The sequence below is a fragment of the Leptosomus discolor genome, chromosome 23, assembly GCF_034619465.1.
Source record: "Leptosomus discolor isolate bLepDis1 chromosome 23, bLepDis1.hap2, whole genome shotgun sequence".
Taxonomy (NCBI): Eukaryota; Metazoa; Chordata; class Aves; order Leptosomiformes; family Leptosomidae; genus Leptosomus; species Leptosomus discolor.
This window is the reverse complement of record NC_141413.1, coordinates 3,513,925-3,531,676: the sequence shown is the minus strand read 5'-3', so window position 1 is coordinate 3,531,676 and position 17,752 is coordinate 3,513,925. Positions and strand designations below refer to the sequence as shown.

Below are 17,752 nucleotides of genomic sequence, written 5' to 3'. Positions count from 1 at the left end.
CCCTATGTACAGATGGATGCCCCCGTGGGCAGGTGGCCACCCCAACAAACAGACAACCAGGAAGACAGACAGACAGACCCCCCCAGTGGGTGGGAAGCCCCCACGAAGGACAGCTGGACACCCTGACAGACACCCAGATGGACAGACAGACACTGCTCACTCCCCCTGCCACCACCCACCTCTGACAGACGGACAAGCAGACACCCCGAAGGACAGCCGGACACCTTGCCAGCCAGACGGCGCCGGGGCCACGGCGGGACAGACAGACACCCCGACAGCTGCGGCGGGACAGACAGACGCCCCAACAGCTGTGGCGGGACAGACAGACGCCCCGACAGCCGCGGGACACCCGGAAGGCGGCGGCAGTGACTCAGGCGGCAGGAAAGGGTGTGGACGGGGGGTGGTTGAGGGGGGGAACAGGGGTTTGGCCCCAGGGCCCCCCCCCCCCCCGGGGAGGGCACGTGGCCTGTCACGCCAGGGGTGGGGGGCACCGAGACCTGGCACACCCCTCCCCCCGCTGGGACACACCTCCCCCCCCCCCATAGGACCCTCCCACCCCACTGCTGGGACCCCCGCCTTGCTGGGACACCCCGCACACACCCACTGCTGGGACCCCCACCCTCGTGGGGACCCTCCCGCACCCCCACCCCCCACCCACTTCTGGGACCCCCACCCTCGTGGGACCCCCCCACTACCACCCCCGGGGGGTGTCCTAGCCCTCTGTCCTGCCAGGGACTGGGGCAGGTCTGGGGGTTGGGGGGGGCTGTACTGGTGGGGCTGTACTGGGAGGCGGCTATACTGGGTGGGGGACTGTACTGGGTGGGCTATACAAGAGTCTGCACTGGGTGGAGTCGCTTTACTGGGAGCTGTACTGGTGGGACTGCACTAGGAGAGGGGGGGGGGGGGGTTGTACTGAGTTGTGCTGATGAGGACGTACTGGGAGGGGGTTGTTCTGGGTGGGGACTGTACTGGGTGGGTGGGGTATACCGGGAGCTGTACTGGTGGGGCTGCACTGGGAGGAGACTGCTCGGCGGGAGGCTGTACTGGGGGAGGTGTAACGGGTCGGGAAGGCTGTACTGGGAGTGGAGCTGGCAGTGGGGGAGCACTACTGGGGGCTGCATGGGGGGCGGGGGGGGGGGGGTGGGGTGGGGCGTGCAGCAGAGGCTCCCTGGGAGGCGCTGGGAGCTGCACTGGGAGGCACTGGGAGGCGCTGGCGCCCCCGCAGCGCGGCGGGCGGTGACTCGCGCCGGGGGCGGCCCCAGCGCCACGTGGCCCCGGGGAGCCCGCGGGGCCGGGGGGGGGTGGGGGGGGGTGGGGTGGGGTGGGGGGGCACCTACTGCACCCCGGCCGGGCCCCCCTGCCCCGGGAGGGGGGGGGGGTGTGTCACGCGTGTGCGGGGCGTGTGCGGGGTCCCGTGTGCGGGGTCCCCTGTGCGGGGTCCCATGTACAGAGCGTGTCCCATGTGCAGTGTCCCATGTACAGAGCGTGTCCAATGTGCAGGGTCCCATGTACAGAGCGTGTCCCGTGTGCAGTGTCCCATGTACAGAGCGTGTCCCATGTGCAGTGTCCCATGTACAGAGCGTGTCCCGGGTGCAACGTCCCATGTACAGAGCGTGTGCAGAGCGTGTCCCGTGTGCAGGGTCCCATGTGCAGAGGGTGTCCCATGTGCAGCGTCACATGTACAGAGCGTGTCCCGTGTGCAGTGTCCCATGTGCAGAGCGTGTCCCATGTGCAGGGTCCCATGTACAGAGCTTGTCCCGTGTGCAGTGTCCCATGTGCAGAGCGTGTCCCATGCGCGGGGCATGCCCAGTGTGTGTCCCGTGTGAAGGGCGTGTCTCGCGCACAGGGTCTCATGTGCAGTGCGTGTGCAGAGCGTGTCCCATGTGCAGTGCGTGTTCCGTGCGCAGTGCATGTCCTGTGTGCAGTGTCCCATGTGCAGTGCGTGTGCGGGGCATGTCCCGTGTGCAGCGTCCCATGTGCAGAGCGTGTCCCATGCGCAGGGCGTGCACAGTGCGTGTCCCATGTGCAGCATCTCATGCACAGCACATGTGCCATGTGCACTATCTCATGTGCAGTGCATGTGCAGAGCGTGTCCCATGTGCAGTGCATGTCCCGTGTGCTGGGTCTCACGCACAGTGCGTGTCCCATGCACAGTGCATGTCCTGTGTGCAGTGTCCCATGTGCAGTGCGTGTGCGGGGCATGTCCCATGTGCAGGATCTCATGTGCAGTGTCCCATGTGCAGTGTCCCGTGTGCAGTGGCATGCATGTGCAGTGTATGTCCTGTGTGCAGTGCGTGCCCTGTCCGTGTCCCATGTGCACTGTCCTGTGTGCAATGCGTGTGCAGTGTATGTCCCATGTGCAGGGCATGCACAGGGCGTGTCCCATGTGCACTGTCCTGTGTGCAGTATCTCATATGCAGTGTCCCGTGTGCAGTGTCCCATGTGGAGTGCACGTGCAGTGTATGTCCCATGTGCAGTGCATGCCCCATGTGCAGTGCATGCCCTGTCCGTGTCCCATGTGCACTGTCCTGTGTGCAGTGCGTGTGCAGTGCGTGTGCAGTGCGTGTCCCGTGTGCAGGGCATGCACAGGGCGTGTCCCATGAGCAGGATCCCATGTGCAGTGTCCCATGTGCACTGTCCTGTGTGCAGTGCGTGTGCAGTGCGTGTGCAGGGCCTGCACAGGGCGTGTCCCGTGTGCAGTGTCTCTGCATGTGCAGTGCGTGGGCAGCGCGTCAGCGCGCTGCTCTGTGCGGTGGGGGGTTCCCCACGCGTGTGGTGCCACGCGTGCAGTGTCACACACGCAGTGTCACACACGCAGTGTCACACATACAGTGACACACACGAAGTGTCACACACGCAGTGTCACACACGCAGTGCCACACACGCAGTGCCACGTGCCACGCAGAGGGTCCGTGTGTGTCCCCGCCGTGTCCGTGTGTCCCCGGACCCGGGCGGCGCCAGTGCCGCCCTGGGGACCGCGCAGCGCCAGTGCTGGGGCTGGCCCTGGGGCAGCGCCGGTGCCATCCCGGGCAGTGCCGGTGCCAGTGCCGGTCCACAGTGCGGTGCCGGTGCCAGTCCTGGTGCAGTGCTGGTGCCAGTGCCGGTCCCAGTGCAGTCCGACTGCAGTGCTGGTGCCAGTCCTGTGCAGTGCCGGTGCAGCGCTGGTGCCAGTCCCAGTCCCGGTGCCGTCCTGGTGTGGTCCCGGTGCCAGTCCCGTTCAGTGCAGGTGCCGTGCCGTGCTGGTGCCAATGCCGGTCCCGGTGCCAGTGCCGGTCCCGGTGCCAGTGCCGGTCCCAGTGCAGTGCTGGTGCCAGTCCCAGCCCCAGTGCCAGTCCTGGTGTGAACCCGGTGTCAGTCCTGGTGCAGTCCCGGTGCCAGTCCCGTTCGGTGCCGGTGCAGTCCCTGTCCCGGTGCCGGTACCATTCCCGGTGCCGGTGCAATGCTGGTCCCGGTGCCGCGCAGTCCCGCTGCCAGTGCCGGTGCCAGTCCCGTTCAGTCCCGGTGCCGGTGCCGTGCCGGTGCCGGTGCCGTACCATTCCCGGCGCAGTCCCGGTGCCGGTGCCGAGCGGGTCCCGCCGCGCGCGCCGCAGCTCGGTGCCGCCCCCGCCCCCTGCGCCCGCCCCCCGCCCTCCCGCCCGCCCGCCCGCCCGCCCGGGCTCGCCGGGGCCGGGGCCGGGGCCGGGGCCGGGGCCGGTGCGGCGGACGCGGCGATGGGGCTGGCGGGGCCGCCCCGCTCCTGCCTCCTGCTGACGGCCGCGCTGCTGCCGCTGCTGCCGCCCGGGGCCGCCCCGGGCCCCGCCGCGCCCCCCGCCCTCACCGACGCCGAGATCGAAGCGTTTTTACGCGGTTTCCTCGGTCCCGGCGACCGCGGGGACGGCGACAGCGACGGGGATGGCACCCCCGAGCTGGGGGGGGACGGGACCGCCCTGGCCGTCGACACCGGCACCGGTGAGCCGACGGGCACCGGCACCGCCGGGCCGGGGGCTGCCCCGCCGGGGTCCCGCGGGGAGGAGGGGGGACCGGGGGACCCGGGGAGGGACGCGGGGACCCCCCCCAGCCCGGCCCTGGCGCCCCTCACCCCGCGGCGGGGCGGCTCCCCGCCCCCCCCCCCCCCAGGCTCCCCGGGGCGGCTGATGGAGCCCGAGAAACCCAAGAAGGCGAAGAAGGAAAAACCGCCCAAACCCACCAAAAAGCCCAAGGAGAGACCCCGGGGCGCCAAGAAGGACAAGGACAAGGACAAGGACAGGGACAGGGACAGGGGCAAGGACAAGCCCCCCAAGAAGCCCAAGGAGAGACCCCCAAAAGGCTCCGAAAACCCCTCCAAAGGCTCTGAAAAACCCCCCAAAGGCTCCAAAAAGCCCAAGGAGAAGCCACCCAAGGCCACCAAAAAACTCTCCGGCAAGAAGCCACCGGAGCCACTGACTGCCCCCCCGGAGCCCCCCGCCACCCCGCAGCCCCCGCGGGGCGAGGATGACGTGGGGACGCCCTGGTTCCCGGAGCAGCCTTCGCCCTACGAGGAGGAGGAGGAGGAGGAGGATGGAGGTGGCCGAGGTGAGTCTTGGGGGTCCCCATCTTGCCACCAGCCGGGGGGGGGGGGAGGGCTTGGCACACCACGATGTCACCCCGTGTCCCTCTCAGCTCGCTGGTGGCACCCCATGGCTGGCCGGGCTTTGTCCCCCGTGGGGGGATCCCTGCCAGGGTCACCCCCCTCCGCCCCCACCAGCCTTCCTCCCCGATGGGATTTGCTTTGGGTGGGGGGCTGCGGGGGCACCGCCAGCCCCTCGCCCTGTGTCCCTTGTCCCCAGGGGAGTTGGAGGAGCCACCGACTGAGCCCTGGGAGCCGGGCCGGGAGGACTGGCGCCCCGAGCCCGAGCCTGGTGAGTGCCCTGTCCCTGGGGCCACCTCCCTGCCCTTCGGGGCCACCTCCCTGCTCCCAAATGCCACTTCCCTGCACCCTGATGTCACCTCCCTGGGCCCCGATGCCACGTCCCTGCTCCCTAGTGACACCTCCCTGCACCCCAGTGTCACCTCTCCGCAGCCCAATGTCACCTCCCAGTGCCCCAGGGCCACCACCCTTCACCCCAGTGCTACCTCCCTCCACTCCAGGGCCACCTCCCTGCTCCCAAACGGCACTTCCCTGCACCCCAGTGCCACCTCCCTCCACTCCGGGGCCACCTCCCTGCTCCCCAGTGCCACCCTGCACCTCAGTGCCACCCTCATGCACCCCAGTGCCACCTTCCTGCACCCTGGGGCCACCACCCTGCTCCCAAATGGCACTTCCCTGCACCCCAGTGCCACCTCCCTCCACTCCGGGGCCACCTCCCTGCTCCCAAATGGCACTTCCCTGCACCCCAGTGCCACCTCCCTGCACCCTGGGGGCACCTCCCTGTGCCCCGAATGCCACCTCCCCGCACCCCGCGGCCACCCCCTCCGCCCCGTCCCCATGTGCCCCCTCCCCACAGAGGTCCCCGAGGAGCCGGAGCCACCGACCCTGGACTACAACGAGCAGCTGGAGCGGGAGGACTACGAGGACTGTACGGTGCCGGGCCACAGGCGAGGGGGGACCACTGGGGTCCCCTGGCCTGCAGGGAGGGGTGTCCCCTCCCCTACCCCTCCACCTTGCACCCCCAAAGCCACTGCCACCCCCTCTTTCTGTCCCCAGTCGAGTACATCCGCCGGCAGCAGAAACCCCGCAAGCCCCCGAGCAGGAAGAAACCGGAGAGAGTCTGGCCCCAGCCCGAGGAGCCACGTAAGTGGGGGGACAAAGGGACAAAGGGGGGGGGGGCTGACACCGCTCAGGGTGGAGGGGGGACAGTCCCCAGCCTTGGGGACCCAGGGGAGCATCATTTTGGGGCAGCTCGGAGCTGGGGCGGGCATGGGGACAGCACAAGGGGTGTAGGGGACCCCATCGGGGTGTGGGGATCCTGTGGGGACATAGGGGACCCCATGGGGACCCCATAGGGACATGCTGACTCCCTGGGGACATAGGGGACCCTGCAGGGACATGGGGATCGCAGAGGGGCATGGGGGGGGGGGGGAACCCCAGGGGCACAGTAGAGGTGTGGAGACCTTGTGGGGACATGGGGGATCCCATAGGGACACAGGGATCCCACAGAAGCATGGGGACCCCATGGGGGTTCCATAGGGACAGGCTGACTCCGTGGGGACATAGGGGACCCTGTGGGGACATGGGGATCCCAGGGGACACATGGGGGTACACCCATTTCCCCCCCCCCCCATCCCCCCCTTTTGCCCTCCCCAGCAAAGCCAGAGGAGCCACCCCCGCTGCCACCCCCACCGCCCGTCCTGGTGACCGAAGGGGACTACGAGGAGCGCTTCGAGCCACCCGACTACGATGACCGTGAGTGACAAGTCGGGAAAGGGGGGGGGGGGGGGGGGGGGGGCGCAGGGAACCCCAGGACCCTCATCCCTGGGCGGGGAGGGTGGGCTCTGCCTGTCCCCATGGGTAGCGAGCTCCCCCCCCCCGCCTCCGTGCCCAGTTGGGCTCCGACTGGTGGCACCCACCCCTGCTGTCCCCTGTCCCCAAAGGGGTGTCTCAGCCCCTGTCCCCCTTCGCACCCCGCAGTGGCGTACGGGCTGCCCCCCCCGCCGAAGCCCAGGAAACACCCGGACAAAGGCGACGAGATGGAGACGGACGAGGAGAAGCTCAAACCCTGTGAGAGACGGGCGGGTGGCACGTCCCTGGGGTGGCTGGCACATCCCTAGGGGCAGTGGCATGTCCACGGGCGGGTGGCATGTCCCCGGGGTGGTTGTCACATCCTCAGCACGGGTGGCACAGCCCCGTGGTGGGTGACACGTCCCCGGGGTGAGTGACACATCCCCAGGGTTGGTGACACATTCCTAGGGTGGGTGGCCTGTCTTCAGGGCGGGTGGCATGTCCCTGGGGCGGGTGGCACAGCCCCGTGGTGGGTGGCCCGTCCCCAGGGTGGGTGGCACATCCCCAGGGTGGGTGGCACGTCCCCAACAGCCTCCCCCCCGCCCCAGGGAAGCCCAAGAAAGGCGGCAGCAGCAAGGAGGAAGAGGAGGACCCCTGGGCAGAGGAGAAGGGCCGGGACCGCAAAGGTGGGCGCCAGCCCCCGCTCCCCCATCCCCTCACCCCCGTCCCCACCCCGGGCCTCGTCCCCTCCCTCACATGTCCCTTTTTCCAGGCAAACCCAAAAAATCAGGGGGGAAGAAGTGGGAGCCGGACGAGGACGAATGGGCCCCTCCGGAGGAGAAGACAAGTGAGCGTCCCCATTCCTGGGGGGCAGGGGGAAGCGGGGACACCCCGCTGGGTGTGTGTGTGTGTGTGTGTGTGGGGATGCCCGTCACCTCACCCCCGTCCCCCTCCTCTGTCCCCCAGGATGTCCCCCCATCGGCTTGGAGTCCCACCGCATCGAGGACGACCAGATCCTGGCCTCCTCCATGCTGCGCCACGGGCTGGGCGCCCAGCGCGGGCGCCTCAACATGCAGGTGAGGGGCGCCCAGCCCGTGCCCACCCTCTTGTGCCAGCGGACGCCCCCAGCCCACGTGTGTGTGTGTGTGTGTGTGTGTGTGTCCCCACCCTCGCTGTCCCCACCCCAGGCGGGCACCAACGAGGACGATTTCTTCGACGGGGCTTGGTGCGCCGAGGACGACAGCCGGGCGCACTGGATCGAGGTGGACACCCGCCGCACCACCAAGTTCACCGGCGTCATCACCCAGGGCCGCGACTCCCAGATCCAGTAGGGGGCTGGGGATGAGGGTTGGGGGGGGGGGGGGGGGGAGAGCAGCTTGGGGACCTCCCCCCTCCCCCCCGTCCCATCCTGTCCCCTTTCCTCCCGCAGCGAGGACTTTGTCACCAGCTTCTACGTGGGCTTCAGCAACGACAGCCAGAACTGGGTGATGTACAGCAACGGCTACGAGGAGATGGTACGGCACCCCGAAACAGGCGGGCTGGGGGGGGGGGACACGACGATGACACAACGGGGACGATGGGGACCCTCTCCCCTGCCTTGGCTACATCTCCCCCCCCTCCCCCCCCCGCCTTGGCAGATGTTTTATGGCAACGTGGACAAGGACACGCCGGTGCTGACCGAGTTCCCCGAGCCCGTGGTGGCCCGTTACATCCGCATCTACCCCCAGACGTGGAACGGCAGCCTCTGCCTGCGCCTCGAGGTCCTGGGCTGCCCCCTCTCCAGTAAGAGCCACCCCAAAGCAGTGCCTGGAGCTGGGGGGGTGTGTGTTTGTGGGGAGGTGGCATCTCTCCAGCCCCCCCGCCGTGTCCCTGTCCCTTCCGCAGCCGTCAGCAGCTACTACACCCAGCAGAACGAGGTGACCTCCACCGACAACCTGGATTTCCGCCACCACACCTACAAGGACATGAGGCAGGTGAGGACCTCCGTGGGGGTGGGCACCTCCGTGGGGGGGTGGGCACCTCCGTGGGGGGGGGAGGGTGAGCTCGGCCCCCCCCCCCGAGCGCCGCCCCCCATCGCCTGCCCCCCGCCCGCAGCTGATGAAGGTGGTGAACGAGGAGTGTCCCACCATCACCCGCATCTACAACATCGGCAAGAGCTCGCGGGGGCTGAAGATCTACGCCATGGAGATCTCCGACAACCCGGGCGAGCACGAGACGGGTGAGAAGGGAAGGTGGTTTTGGTTTTGGGACACACACACACACACACACACACACACACACACACAGCCAGTCCCCTGGCGCAGGCAGGGGTGCAGGCAGCACGCTGAGCCTGCCCGTACCCTGCCCGCAGGCGAGCCCGAGTTCAGGTACACGGCGGGGCTGCACGGGAACGAAGCGCTGGGCCGGGAGCTGCTGCTCCTGCTGATGCAGTTCCTGTGCAAGGAGTACCAGGACGGCAACCCCCGCGTGCGGAGCCTGGTGACCGAAACCCGCATCCACCTCGTGCCCTCCCTCAACCCCGACGGCTACGAGCTGGCCCGTGAGGCGGTAAGGGGACGACGGGGCGGTGGGCCGGGACGACGGGGCGGTGGGCCGCAGCCCCCCGAGCTCACTGCTGCCCTGGGCTGCCCGCAGGGCTCCGAGCTGGGCAACTGGGCGCTGGGCCACTGGACGGAGGAGGGCTACGACTTCTTTGAGAACTTCCCCGACTTGGCTTCGGCGCTGTGGGCGGCCGAGGAGAGGAGGCTGGTGCCCCACAAGTTCCCCAACCACCACATCCCCATCCCGGAGCACTACCTGGCTGAAGACGCCACGGTAAGCCACGGCACGGGGCAGGGCGGTGAGGGGGGAGGCGGCGTCTCACGCCGCTGCGCCCGCCTCGGCAGGTGGCGGTGGAGACGCGGGCCGTCATGGCGTGGATGGACAAGAACCCCTTCGTGCTGGGAGCCAACCTGCAGGGCGGGGAGAAGCTGGTGTCCTACCCCTTCGACACGGCCCGGCCCGTCAGCGAGACGCCGGCGGCCGCCCTTCGCCCGCCGGACGACTACGAGGGCGACAACCCCGAGCTGCAGGAGACGCCCGACCACGCCATCTTCCGCTGGCTCGCCATCTCCTACGCCTCGGCCCACCTCACCATGACCGAGACCTTCCGCGGGGGCTGCCACACGCAGGACATGACCAACGCCATGGGCATCGTGCAGGGGGCCAAGTGGCGCCCCCGGGCCGGCAGTAAGTGGGCGCCGCGCGGTACACGGCGTCGCTCCCGCCGCGTGAAGGTGGCGAGCGAGCGAGCGGCTGGGTGGGCGCCTGGGTGTTTGTCTTGCAGGCATGAACGACTTCAGCTACCTGCACACCAACTGCCTGGAGCTCTCCATCTACCTGGGCTGCGACAAGTTCCCCCACGAGAGCGAGCTGCAGCAGGAGTGGGAGAACAACAAGGAGTCGCTGCTCACCTTCATGGAGCAGGTAGGGGCTGGGACGCGCCGGGCAGGGAGCCGGCGGCTGCTCCGCCGGCCCCACGTGGCTCCTCACCTCCCCTTTCCTCGGGCAGGTCCATCGGGGCATCAAGGGCTTGGTGACGGACCAGCAGGGAGAGCCCATCGCCAACGCGACCATCGTCGTGGGGGGCATCAACCACAACATCAAGACAGGTAGGGCGCAGGGTTGGGGGCCGGGGAGGGGGCCGGCAGCGCCGCGCCGCCTCCTTCACACCCCGCTCCCCGCAGCCAGCGGCGGGGACTACTGGCGCATCCTGAACCCGGGCGAGTACCGCGTCTCGGCGCGGGCCGAGGGCTACAACCCCAGCGTCAAGACCTGCAACGTCTTCTACGACATCGGGGCCACCCAGTGCAACTTCGTCCTGTCGCGCTCCAACTGGAAGCGCATCCGGGAGATCATGGCCATGAACGGGAACCGGCCCATCCGCCGCATCGTGCCGGGCCGCCCCATGACGCCCCGCGAACGCCTGCGCCTGCGGATGCGCCTCCGGCACCGCATGCGGCTGCGGCAGCAGATGAGGCTGCGGCGTCTCAACGCCACCACGGCCGCCAGCGGCCCCACGGCCCCGCCGCCCACCACGGCGCTGCCCGTCCCCTTCAGCAGCACCGCCTACGCGCCCTGGAGCCAGGAGCCACCCACAGCCGGCACCTGGGAGGTGGAAACCGAAACGGAGGTCGTCACCGAGCTGGTGACGGAGACGGAGACCTGGGAGCTGGGCACGGGGACGGCGCAGCCCTTCACCACGGCCGAGACCTACACCGTGAACTTTGGCGACTAGGAGACGCTCGTCCCCTCGCTCCTGCCTCGAGCCAAGGCCGGACGCTCGCGGCCGGTTTGGTTTCGCCCGCCGCGGGCTCCGGCATCTGCTTCTCGAGCCCTCCTCGAGGCCCGGGCAGCCCGCTCGGGGTTGGGCTCCGGCTCCTCACCCGCGCCGCTTCCTAGGACCGCAGGGCACGCCGTGCCGACGCTCGCCCCGAAGGCTGGGTGGCTGTGGGGCGTCCCCCTCGCCGGGCTCCAGAGCCAGGCAGGACGGGACGTGCTGCCCCGTCCCTCGGGGCTGGGCAGTGCCAGCCCCTGCCTGGTGAGGGCGGGGGCGGGGAAGCAGGACCCAGCCCTCGCCCCATCCCCGTCTCCCGGCACAGCGGGGTGGGCAGGGGTGGTCCCGCTCTCCAGGGCAGGGCCCGCACGGAGGCGGGCGCAGCCCCTGTCCCCTCCACACCGTTTTTTGTTACACAAATAAATCAAGTTATATTGGTACGAGCGGCTCTTCTTTCCCGCGCCCCGGCGGCTCCACGCCCGCCCTCAGGGGGACAGATGGGAAGGACGCAAAGGCGGCGGGTGCCAGGACCCTCCGAGGGGTTTTATCGAGTCCGTACCCTGCCCGCTCGGTCAGTGCCCGACCTCCATGTCCCCGTCATCGTCCTCGGCCCCGAAGCCGGAGAAGCTGATGGGCTGGCAGCTGAGGTCGCGCAGGTTGACGAGGCAGGCGGTCTGCGTGGTGCTGAAGGCGGGCACCGTCACCAGCAGGACCTGCTGCCCCTCCTCCCCTGCAAGGACAAGGCGGGGCGTCAGGTGGGCGAGCCCCCCCCCCCCCCCCCGAGTTGGCACCCCGGTATGGTCCCCCAGGGTTTGGGGGTGCTGCAGGCGGCAGGACTCACCTTTGAGCAGCTTGGACTGGAAGCGGGGAGCGTTGCCGCAGAAGTAGACGTGAGGGCAGTCGGTGATGATGAAAGGGTCCGATTTGTAAAAGGGGTAGCAGCCTGGGAGGGAGGGGAATTAGGAAAGGAACCTGCAGCCCTTCGGAGGGCAAACACCCCCCCAGCCTCGTCGGCCACCCAGCCCTCGCCTTACCCAGGGTGTCCGGGGCTGTGGGGCCGATGTGTCCCGCCAGCAGCGTCCACTCCAGGATCTCCAGGTAGTCATCCATGCTGCTGTACTTGAAGATGTCGCTGACGTTTTGCCCCGACGTCCCCAAAAACCTGCAACGTTTTGGGGGCAGGAAGGCGAGATGGGGACGGCCCTACTTGCCGTGACACGCCCCGTGACCCCACGCCACCAGAGCCGGCGGCTCACCAGGCTCGTTTACCTGACGCCGTCCACGTCGGCCTGGTAGGGGTTGGTGACCAGCCGGAGCGTGGCGTAGGCGCTGGCGAGGGGCAGCATGCAGCGGTGCAGCGGCTGCTGCGGCAGCGTGTAGTTGGTGGGGTCAAACTCACCGGGCATCACATCCACGGGCACGGAGGTCTGCGGGCAGAGCGGGGATTGCCGGGGACGGCCAAACCACCCCCCCCCCTTGCGAAGGGGCTCGGAGCAAAGCCCCTCCTGGACTTTGCTGTCGGCTCTGCCACGCTCCCCGATTTGGCTACTGCCGCTTTCCCCACGGGAAGACCTGCTCGGCTTCACCGCGGATGCCAGGAGAGGGATCCGGGCTCTGCGCCGCCCCCCGCTTCTTGCTGCGTTCCCTACGGCACCGTACGTGGTGCTCCGAGGGAAGCTGGGGGCTGGGGAAGGGGTTCTTTGCCACCCCGCAGCCCCCCAGCAGAGCGCTGCTCCCCTGGCTCAGGAGCCAGGCTCCCTCCCCACAAGGTACCCAATTCCCCGGCCAAGCCTCTCCCGCTCCAAAGCACTCACGCAAAGCTGCAGCAGGATCTCATCCAGCATCTTCACGGCCTCCACGCTCGCAGCCTGGGTCTTCTTGGTCAAGTACTTGGCCTGGGTCAGCGCGGGGACAGTGAGGGACCAACCCCGTGCTCCAGCTGAGCTCTCCGTGGCAACCCCCCGTGCCAGCCCCGGGGAGCACGGGCGAGGCTGAAGACCCCTTCCCCACCCCTACCTTGTTAATGGTGTCGCGGCTCTGCGCGTTCTGGCTGAGCAGGTTCCCCGCCAGGATGACGCGGGAGATCTGCGCGGCGCAGCTCTGCTCGCCCTCGGCGCCCAGCTGCCCCGTCACCACGTCCACCAGCAGCTGGGTGCTCAGCAGGAACTCGCCGCTCCCGCTGCCCAGCCCCAGCCCCGACGCCAGCAGGACGAACCTGAGGGGCAGAGGCTCGGGCAGCACGCCATGCTCCCCCCCCTGCCCGCGCCCAACCCCTGCCCGCGCCCAACCCCTGCCCGCGCCCAGGGGCTTCAGAAAGCCGAAGGGGGGGGGTGGGGGGTGGATGAGCCCCCATCCGTGATCTCTCGTGGCACGAGGCGCCCACTCTTGACGGGCACACGGGGCAAACGGTCCCCAGGGCTCGAGGAGACGGTGCCGGCGCTGCTCCCGTCACGGCGGAGACTCACCGGTCCGAGCTGGGGCCTTTCCAGGGCAGCGGCCGGGGCAGGTTGGCGAAGCAGTGATCCTCCACCAGGAACTTGCCGTCGTTCTGCTCGGAGCCGTACACGGCAAGGATGGTCCCTGCAGCAGAGAGCGGGCAGTCAGCGCCCCCCCCTCCCCCGGGCTGGGGCCCGCGAGGTGAGTCTCCCCGAGAAGCCATCGTCCCCTACCTGTCACCAGCCTCTGCACCTCGATGGCTCCTTCCAGCTTGATCCGCTGCAGCTCATCCTCCAGGATCAGCTCGTCGGAGGGGTCGATGTACTTGGGCAGGGGCGGCTGAGGCACCAGGTTGTACTGGGATGGGGGGGGACACAGGGCAGGCTGTGATGGCCTCAGCGAGGCCCAGTTGCCCCAAAAATCCCTTCCCCCCCACCCCGAGCCCTCGCAGCCAAACGCCGCTCGTGGAAACCAGAGCGCGGGCGCGTGACTCACGCGAGCCGCCCCGGAGGCCCCGGCCGATGCGGGCGCCACTCGCCAGCTGCACGCCAGCCGAGCGAGCTGGTTTTGCTTAACGCCTTCCCCGCGGCGAAGCCAACGCCACCGCGGCTCCCCGGCCAAGGAGGAAGCGGCTCAGCCAGGCGGCGGGAGACGGCGGCGCTCCGGCTCGCCGTGGGGAGACCTGTTTGCAATCGCCGCCCGGTCGAGCGCCGCTCCTCTGCCTTTGAACCCGGCCCGGCGCGAACCTCCTGCCGGGACGAGCAGGCTCCGAACTTCCCCCCAACGCGCTCCCCGGGGAGCAGATGGGCCCCCGGCGCCGCACGCAGAGCTCCCCTGGGTGCCCCCCCCTCCCCCCCCTCCCCTGCGGCAGGGACGGGGGGTTCGCTCCGCCAACCCCGCTGGGTTTAAACCCTCCAAGGGCAGGAAAAGCGACGCCGAGCAGGCGTGTAAACGCTGGCACAAAGGGGTGACACCGAGAGCGGCGGCGTTTAGGGACGGGGCAGGCGCAGAGGAGATCATACACCAGCTCCCCGGGCCAAAGCCCTGGCAGTTCCCGCTTGCTCGGCCACGGCGGGCACGAGGGAAGCGGCGGGAAGGCGGCCGAGGTCCCGGCGCCGCGCGGAGGAGGCCGCCGGCGGGAGGGCACGTCCCCGCTGTCACCTCCTCGCTGATCTCCTGCAGGATGGAGGGCTGCAGCTGCATCGCCTTGAAGAGCGTCCCCACCACGCAGCACTTCTCGCCCGCCTGCAGCTCGCAGAGCTTCCTCAGCGCCACGCCGGTGCCTGCGGGGAGAAACGGGGCTCAGGCGGCCGGCGGGGACGGCAGCGAGGGCAGGCGAGGCTGGAGGGCGGCCGGGACCCGCGGGCAGGGCCTGGACGGCGAGGCCAGCGCGAGGCGGCGGGGGAACGCTGCGAAGCCGCTCGCTTTCTCCTTGAGGCGCGGAGCCGAACCCGCATGTGGAGGCCAGATGGGGCCAACGGAGCGCCCCAGCGAGCCAGCGCTGCCTGCAGGCATTTCCTCTGCGTGGGGAGCGGGGAACGCTGGGTCATGCTGGGGTCTGGGGCACCCACAGCTCCCAGCTCCCCACCCACGACAGGGTGCTGAGCTCCCGCTGGGCCCACAGGTCCAGCTCTTGCCCAGGAAGGGAGGGTGTGCGGGTCCAGGGTTGTCCCCCCTTGGCACGGAGCTGGTCTTCCTGCTCCCCAGCCAGGAGGCGACCCAAACATCGCTCACCACCCCCACGCCTGACCTCTGCCCGGGCCAGATCCTCCACCTGGGATCCCTGCTGGAAGCCACAGGATCCCCGGCGCAGCCGGGTCTTTAGGAAGATCCCGGCATGAAGGCAGGCTGCTGGGGAGCAGCAGGCTTGCCCAAAAAGGCACAAACAAGCCCCTGGGCTTCAGGCAGGGAGGGGCAGGGGCCAGGGGAACCAACGTGTGCTGCAAAGAGCATTGCAGCCCCGGTGCGTCATCGCCGTTGCGGCCAGCGAGCGTTCGCAGGCGGCAACAAAAATGCATCACCCCCCGCTGCAAAGTGAGCCCGAGGCTTCTCACCTCACCTCACCCACCAGCACCCAGAGGTGCTTCAGCCCCGGCCTTGACGCGTCTGTAGGACTTTTATCCCCCACCCCCCACCCCGGCCCCCTCTAAAACCACCCCGTGAAGCCCATCCACCCCTGGAGGGAGGAGGACCGGCCGCCGGGCTCCTCTCCCAGAACAACAGCGCCAAAGCCCGCTGCCACGCCGGCTCCGTCCGTCCTGGCGGCGGGGTGATGCTTCCCCCCCCCCCCCCCAAAACTCTCCGTTCGCTCATCACGCCCCCGCTGGACGTGCCCCCTGGGCGGTGGGAAGCGCCCCGCTGGGATCGCAGGGTTATCAATCCCAGGAATGCAAACAGCCAGAGAAAACAACCCAGTTTTAGCTCCTTATTCTTGGCTCCAACCCCCCAAATGTGCGTGTTTAGGGGGAGGGGGGGCTGCGCTCTCCAGATTTTTGCCTGCAGGCGCTTCTCGCTGCGAGACAAACCCCAGAAACCTCGTCCCATCACATGACTCCGGGAAGCGGAGCTTGACAAAACCACTGGTTCCCGTCACCCTCTGGCAAAATCCAGGGTTACGGCACAGGGCGGTTGGCCAAGGCACGGCGGCCGCTGCGGAACCCGCACAGCCTTGGCTCCCGCAGCCCACGGGGCCGGGGCGGGGGGGGGAGAAAGGAAAACAAGGGGCCGGCCCGAAAACCTCCATAGAAGGGCAAAGCCGAAGGGCCGTTTGGCCCGGGAGGGTGAAATCGGATAACGGGCCTTCACCCCGTGCCGAGGCCGGCCAGAAAGCTCAGCCACCGCGGCCTGGCAGCGCCGAGGCGTTGCCTCATCCAGCGCCGCCGCTACGCCTTCCGATGGAAACTCTCGAGCGTGAGGATCCCACCCGCTAACCGCTCACGGGGGGGGGGGGTGAGGAAACGGCCCCCCCCCCCCCCCCGCTCCCACCCACCCCCCGTTTCCTGGCCGGGGCGCCCGCCCTGCCAAACCTCGTGCTTTAGCTCGTGCTCCCGGCAGCGAGCGGAAGCTTCGGCCGGACCTGGCGAGCACCAAAAAAAGCGGTTTTTTTCCCCGCCCAGCTGGTGCTTCGAGGTGATTTTAGAAACGCTGGGGCACCGTCTGGCAGAGAAATCACCCCCAAACCCACCCCCCCACCCCCCCCCCGCCGGGGGGTTATTTGAGCCCGTAGCGTGCGCGTAAGCTCACGGAACCGCCCGCCAGCCCAGCCCGAAAAACCACGGAAGAGTTTCCAGCGGGCGCCGCACGGCCTTGCCCGCCCCTGAAGTGGAGGGGGGTTATTCCCCAAACTCACCCCACTTCTGGCGCGCCCGCTCCTCCAGGAGGGGCCGCATCTGGATGAGGCGGGCGGCGTAGATGTGGGCGTACTGGCGGCTGAAGCTGCGCTCGCCCAGCTGGAAGGGCTGGGAGCAGTCGGCGTACCCCGAAACCGGCGCCCTGGCGAAGGTGGAGGCCTCGGCGGAGGGGGGGGCCAGCAAACCCTGCGCCGTAGGGGCCGCCTGCTCCCAAAACATGGTGGGCACCGGGGCTGGGAGGGCGTTCACGGCGGGTCTGGAATTCACGGGGAAATTGAGGATCCCGGGAAATCGAGGCCGGCACACGCTGCTCAGCGCCGGCACCCCAAGGCGCCGTCAATCCCTCCCTAGAAGCAGCCCCCACCCCCAAACCGACTCCCTCGCCCCCCCCCCCCCCCAAACGCAACCTCGCCCAGCGCTCCCCCTCCTTGCCCTCCCCTCCGTCACCAGGGCACCCCCAAACTCACCCCGGTGCCGGGAAAACCCCAGGACCGCCCCCCCCCCCCCTTCTTTCCCAAACATCACACCCCGGCAGCAGGACGCCTGAAGCCCCCCCGCCCCAAAATACACCCTGCCCGCCCCCCCCCCCCCCCCAAATGCACCAAGAGCCCTGCACAGCCCCCGGCAACGCCCCTCCACCAGCCCCCCCCCCGGACACCCCTTAACCACCCCCCCTGGCACAAAGACACCCCCCCAGGGCACTGGCATCCCCCCCAAACCACCTCCTGGCGCCAGAACCCCCCCGCCGAGGACGGTCCCCCCCCCAAACACCCCGGCCCAAGCCCCCCCCAGCCCCCCTGCAGGCAGCAGGACCCCAGAGGGACCCTCCGGCCCCCCCAGCCCCCAGAACCACCCCCCGAACCGCTCGAGAAGGCCGAAGGATCCCCCCGGGACCCCCCACCCGCCCGGGCCAGGGCCCCTCAGCGCCCCCCGGGACCCCCAAAAGGGAAACGCCCCTCAGGTCCGTGCCCCTCCCCCCCCGTCCCCCGTCCCCCCGAAGGGCCGCAGGTCACGTACGGGGTCAGAGGTCAGAGGTCGGGGGGAGGCCGCCGGCCCGGCACTACGGACCCGCCATGGGGGGTGGGGGGGTGGGGGGGGGGGTGGGGCGGTCGGGAAAAGGCGCGAACGCCGCAAAGCTCGGAAGTCGCGTGGCCGCGGGGCGGACGTGACGTCAAGGCGGCGGGTCGCCGTGGCAACGGCCGGCCGCGGTGGCCGTTACTGTGGAAACGGCGCGGGGCGGGGGGGGGGGGGGGG

The 17,752-nt window shown here is 69.5% G+C and overlaps 2 protein-coding genes across 3 annotated transcripts; one reads left to right on the top strand and one right to left on the bottom strand.

The window, feature by feature from the left end:
* Positions 1-3,710: 3,710 nt before the first annotated feature.
* AEBP1 (AE binding protein 1) lies at positions 3,711-10,673 on the top strand. 2 transcript variants are annotated; one of them, XM_086477085.1, is made up of 21 exons: positions 3,711-3,948; positions 4,117-4,551; positions 4,806-4,877; positions 5,463-5,534; positions 5,663-5,749; positions 6,263-6,361; positions 6,587-6,676; positions 7,006-7,083; positions 7,170-7,244; positions 7,364-7,473; positions 7,585-7,724; positions 7,827-7,911; positions 8,035-8,179; positions 8,282-8,370; positions 8,492-8,615; positions 8,748-8,944; positions 9,032-9,211; positions 9,283-9,625; positions 9,723-9,862; positions 9,948-10,047; positions 10,123-10,673. In XM_086477085.1, exons 1-21 carry the CDS (start codon positions 3,711-3,713, stop codon positions 10,671-10,673), a joined length of 3,450 nt encoding a protein of 1,149 aa, XP_086333211.1. The 2 variants fall into 2 exon arrangements, with proteins under 2 accessions (XP_086333211.1, XP_086333209.1); XM_086477083.1 differs by having other exon boundaries at positions 3,711-3,966.
* Positions 10,674-11,191: 518 nt separating this feature from the next.
* On the bottom strand, positions 11,192-16,717 carry POLD2 (DNA polymerase delta 2, accessory subunit). Its single transcript, XM_086477094.1, has 10 exons — positions 16,498-16,717; positions 14,310-14,431; positions 13,382-13,505; positions 13,178-13,292; positions 12,729-12,927; positions 12,527-12,607; positions 11,982-12,139; positions 11,747-11,874; positions 11,554-11,655; positions 11,192-11,442 (listed from the first exon to the last, which is right to left on the bottom strand). The coding sequence occupies exons 1-10, from the start codon at positions 16,715-16,717 to the stop codon at positions 11,285-11,287; spliced, it is 1,407 nt and encodes a 468-aa protein (XP_086333220.1). The 3' UTR covers positions 11,192-11,284.
* Positions 16,718-17,752: the final 1,035 nt, after the last annotated feature.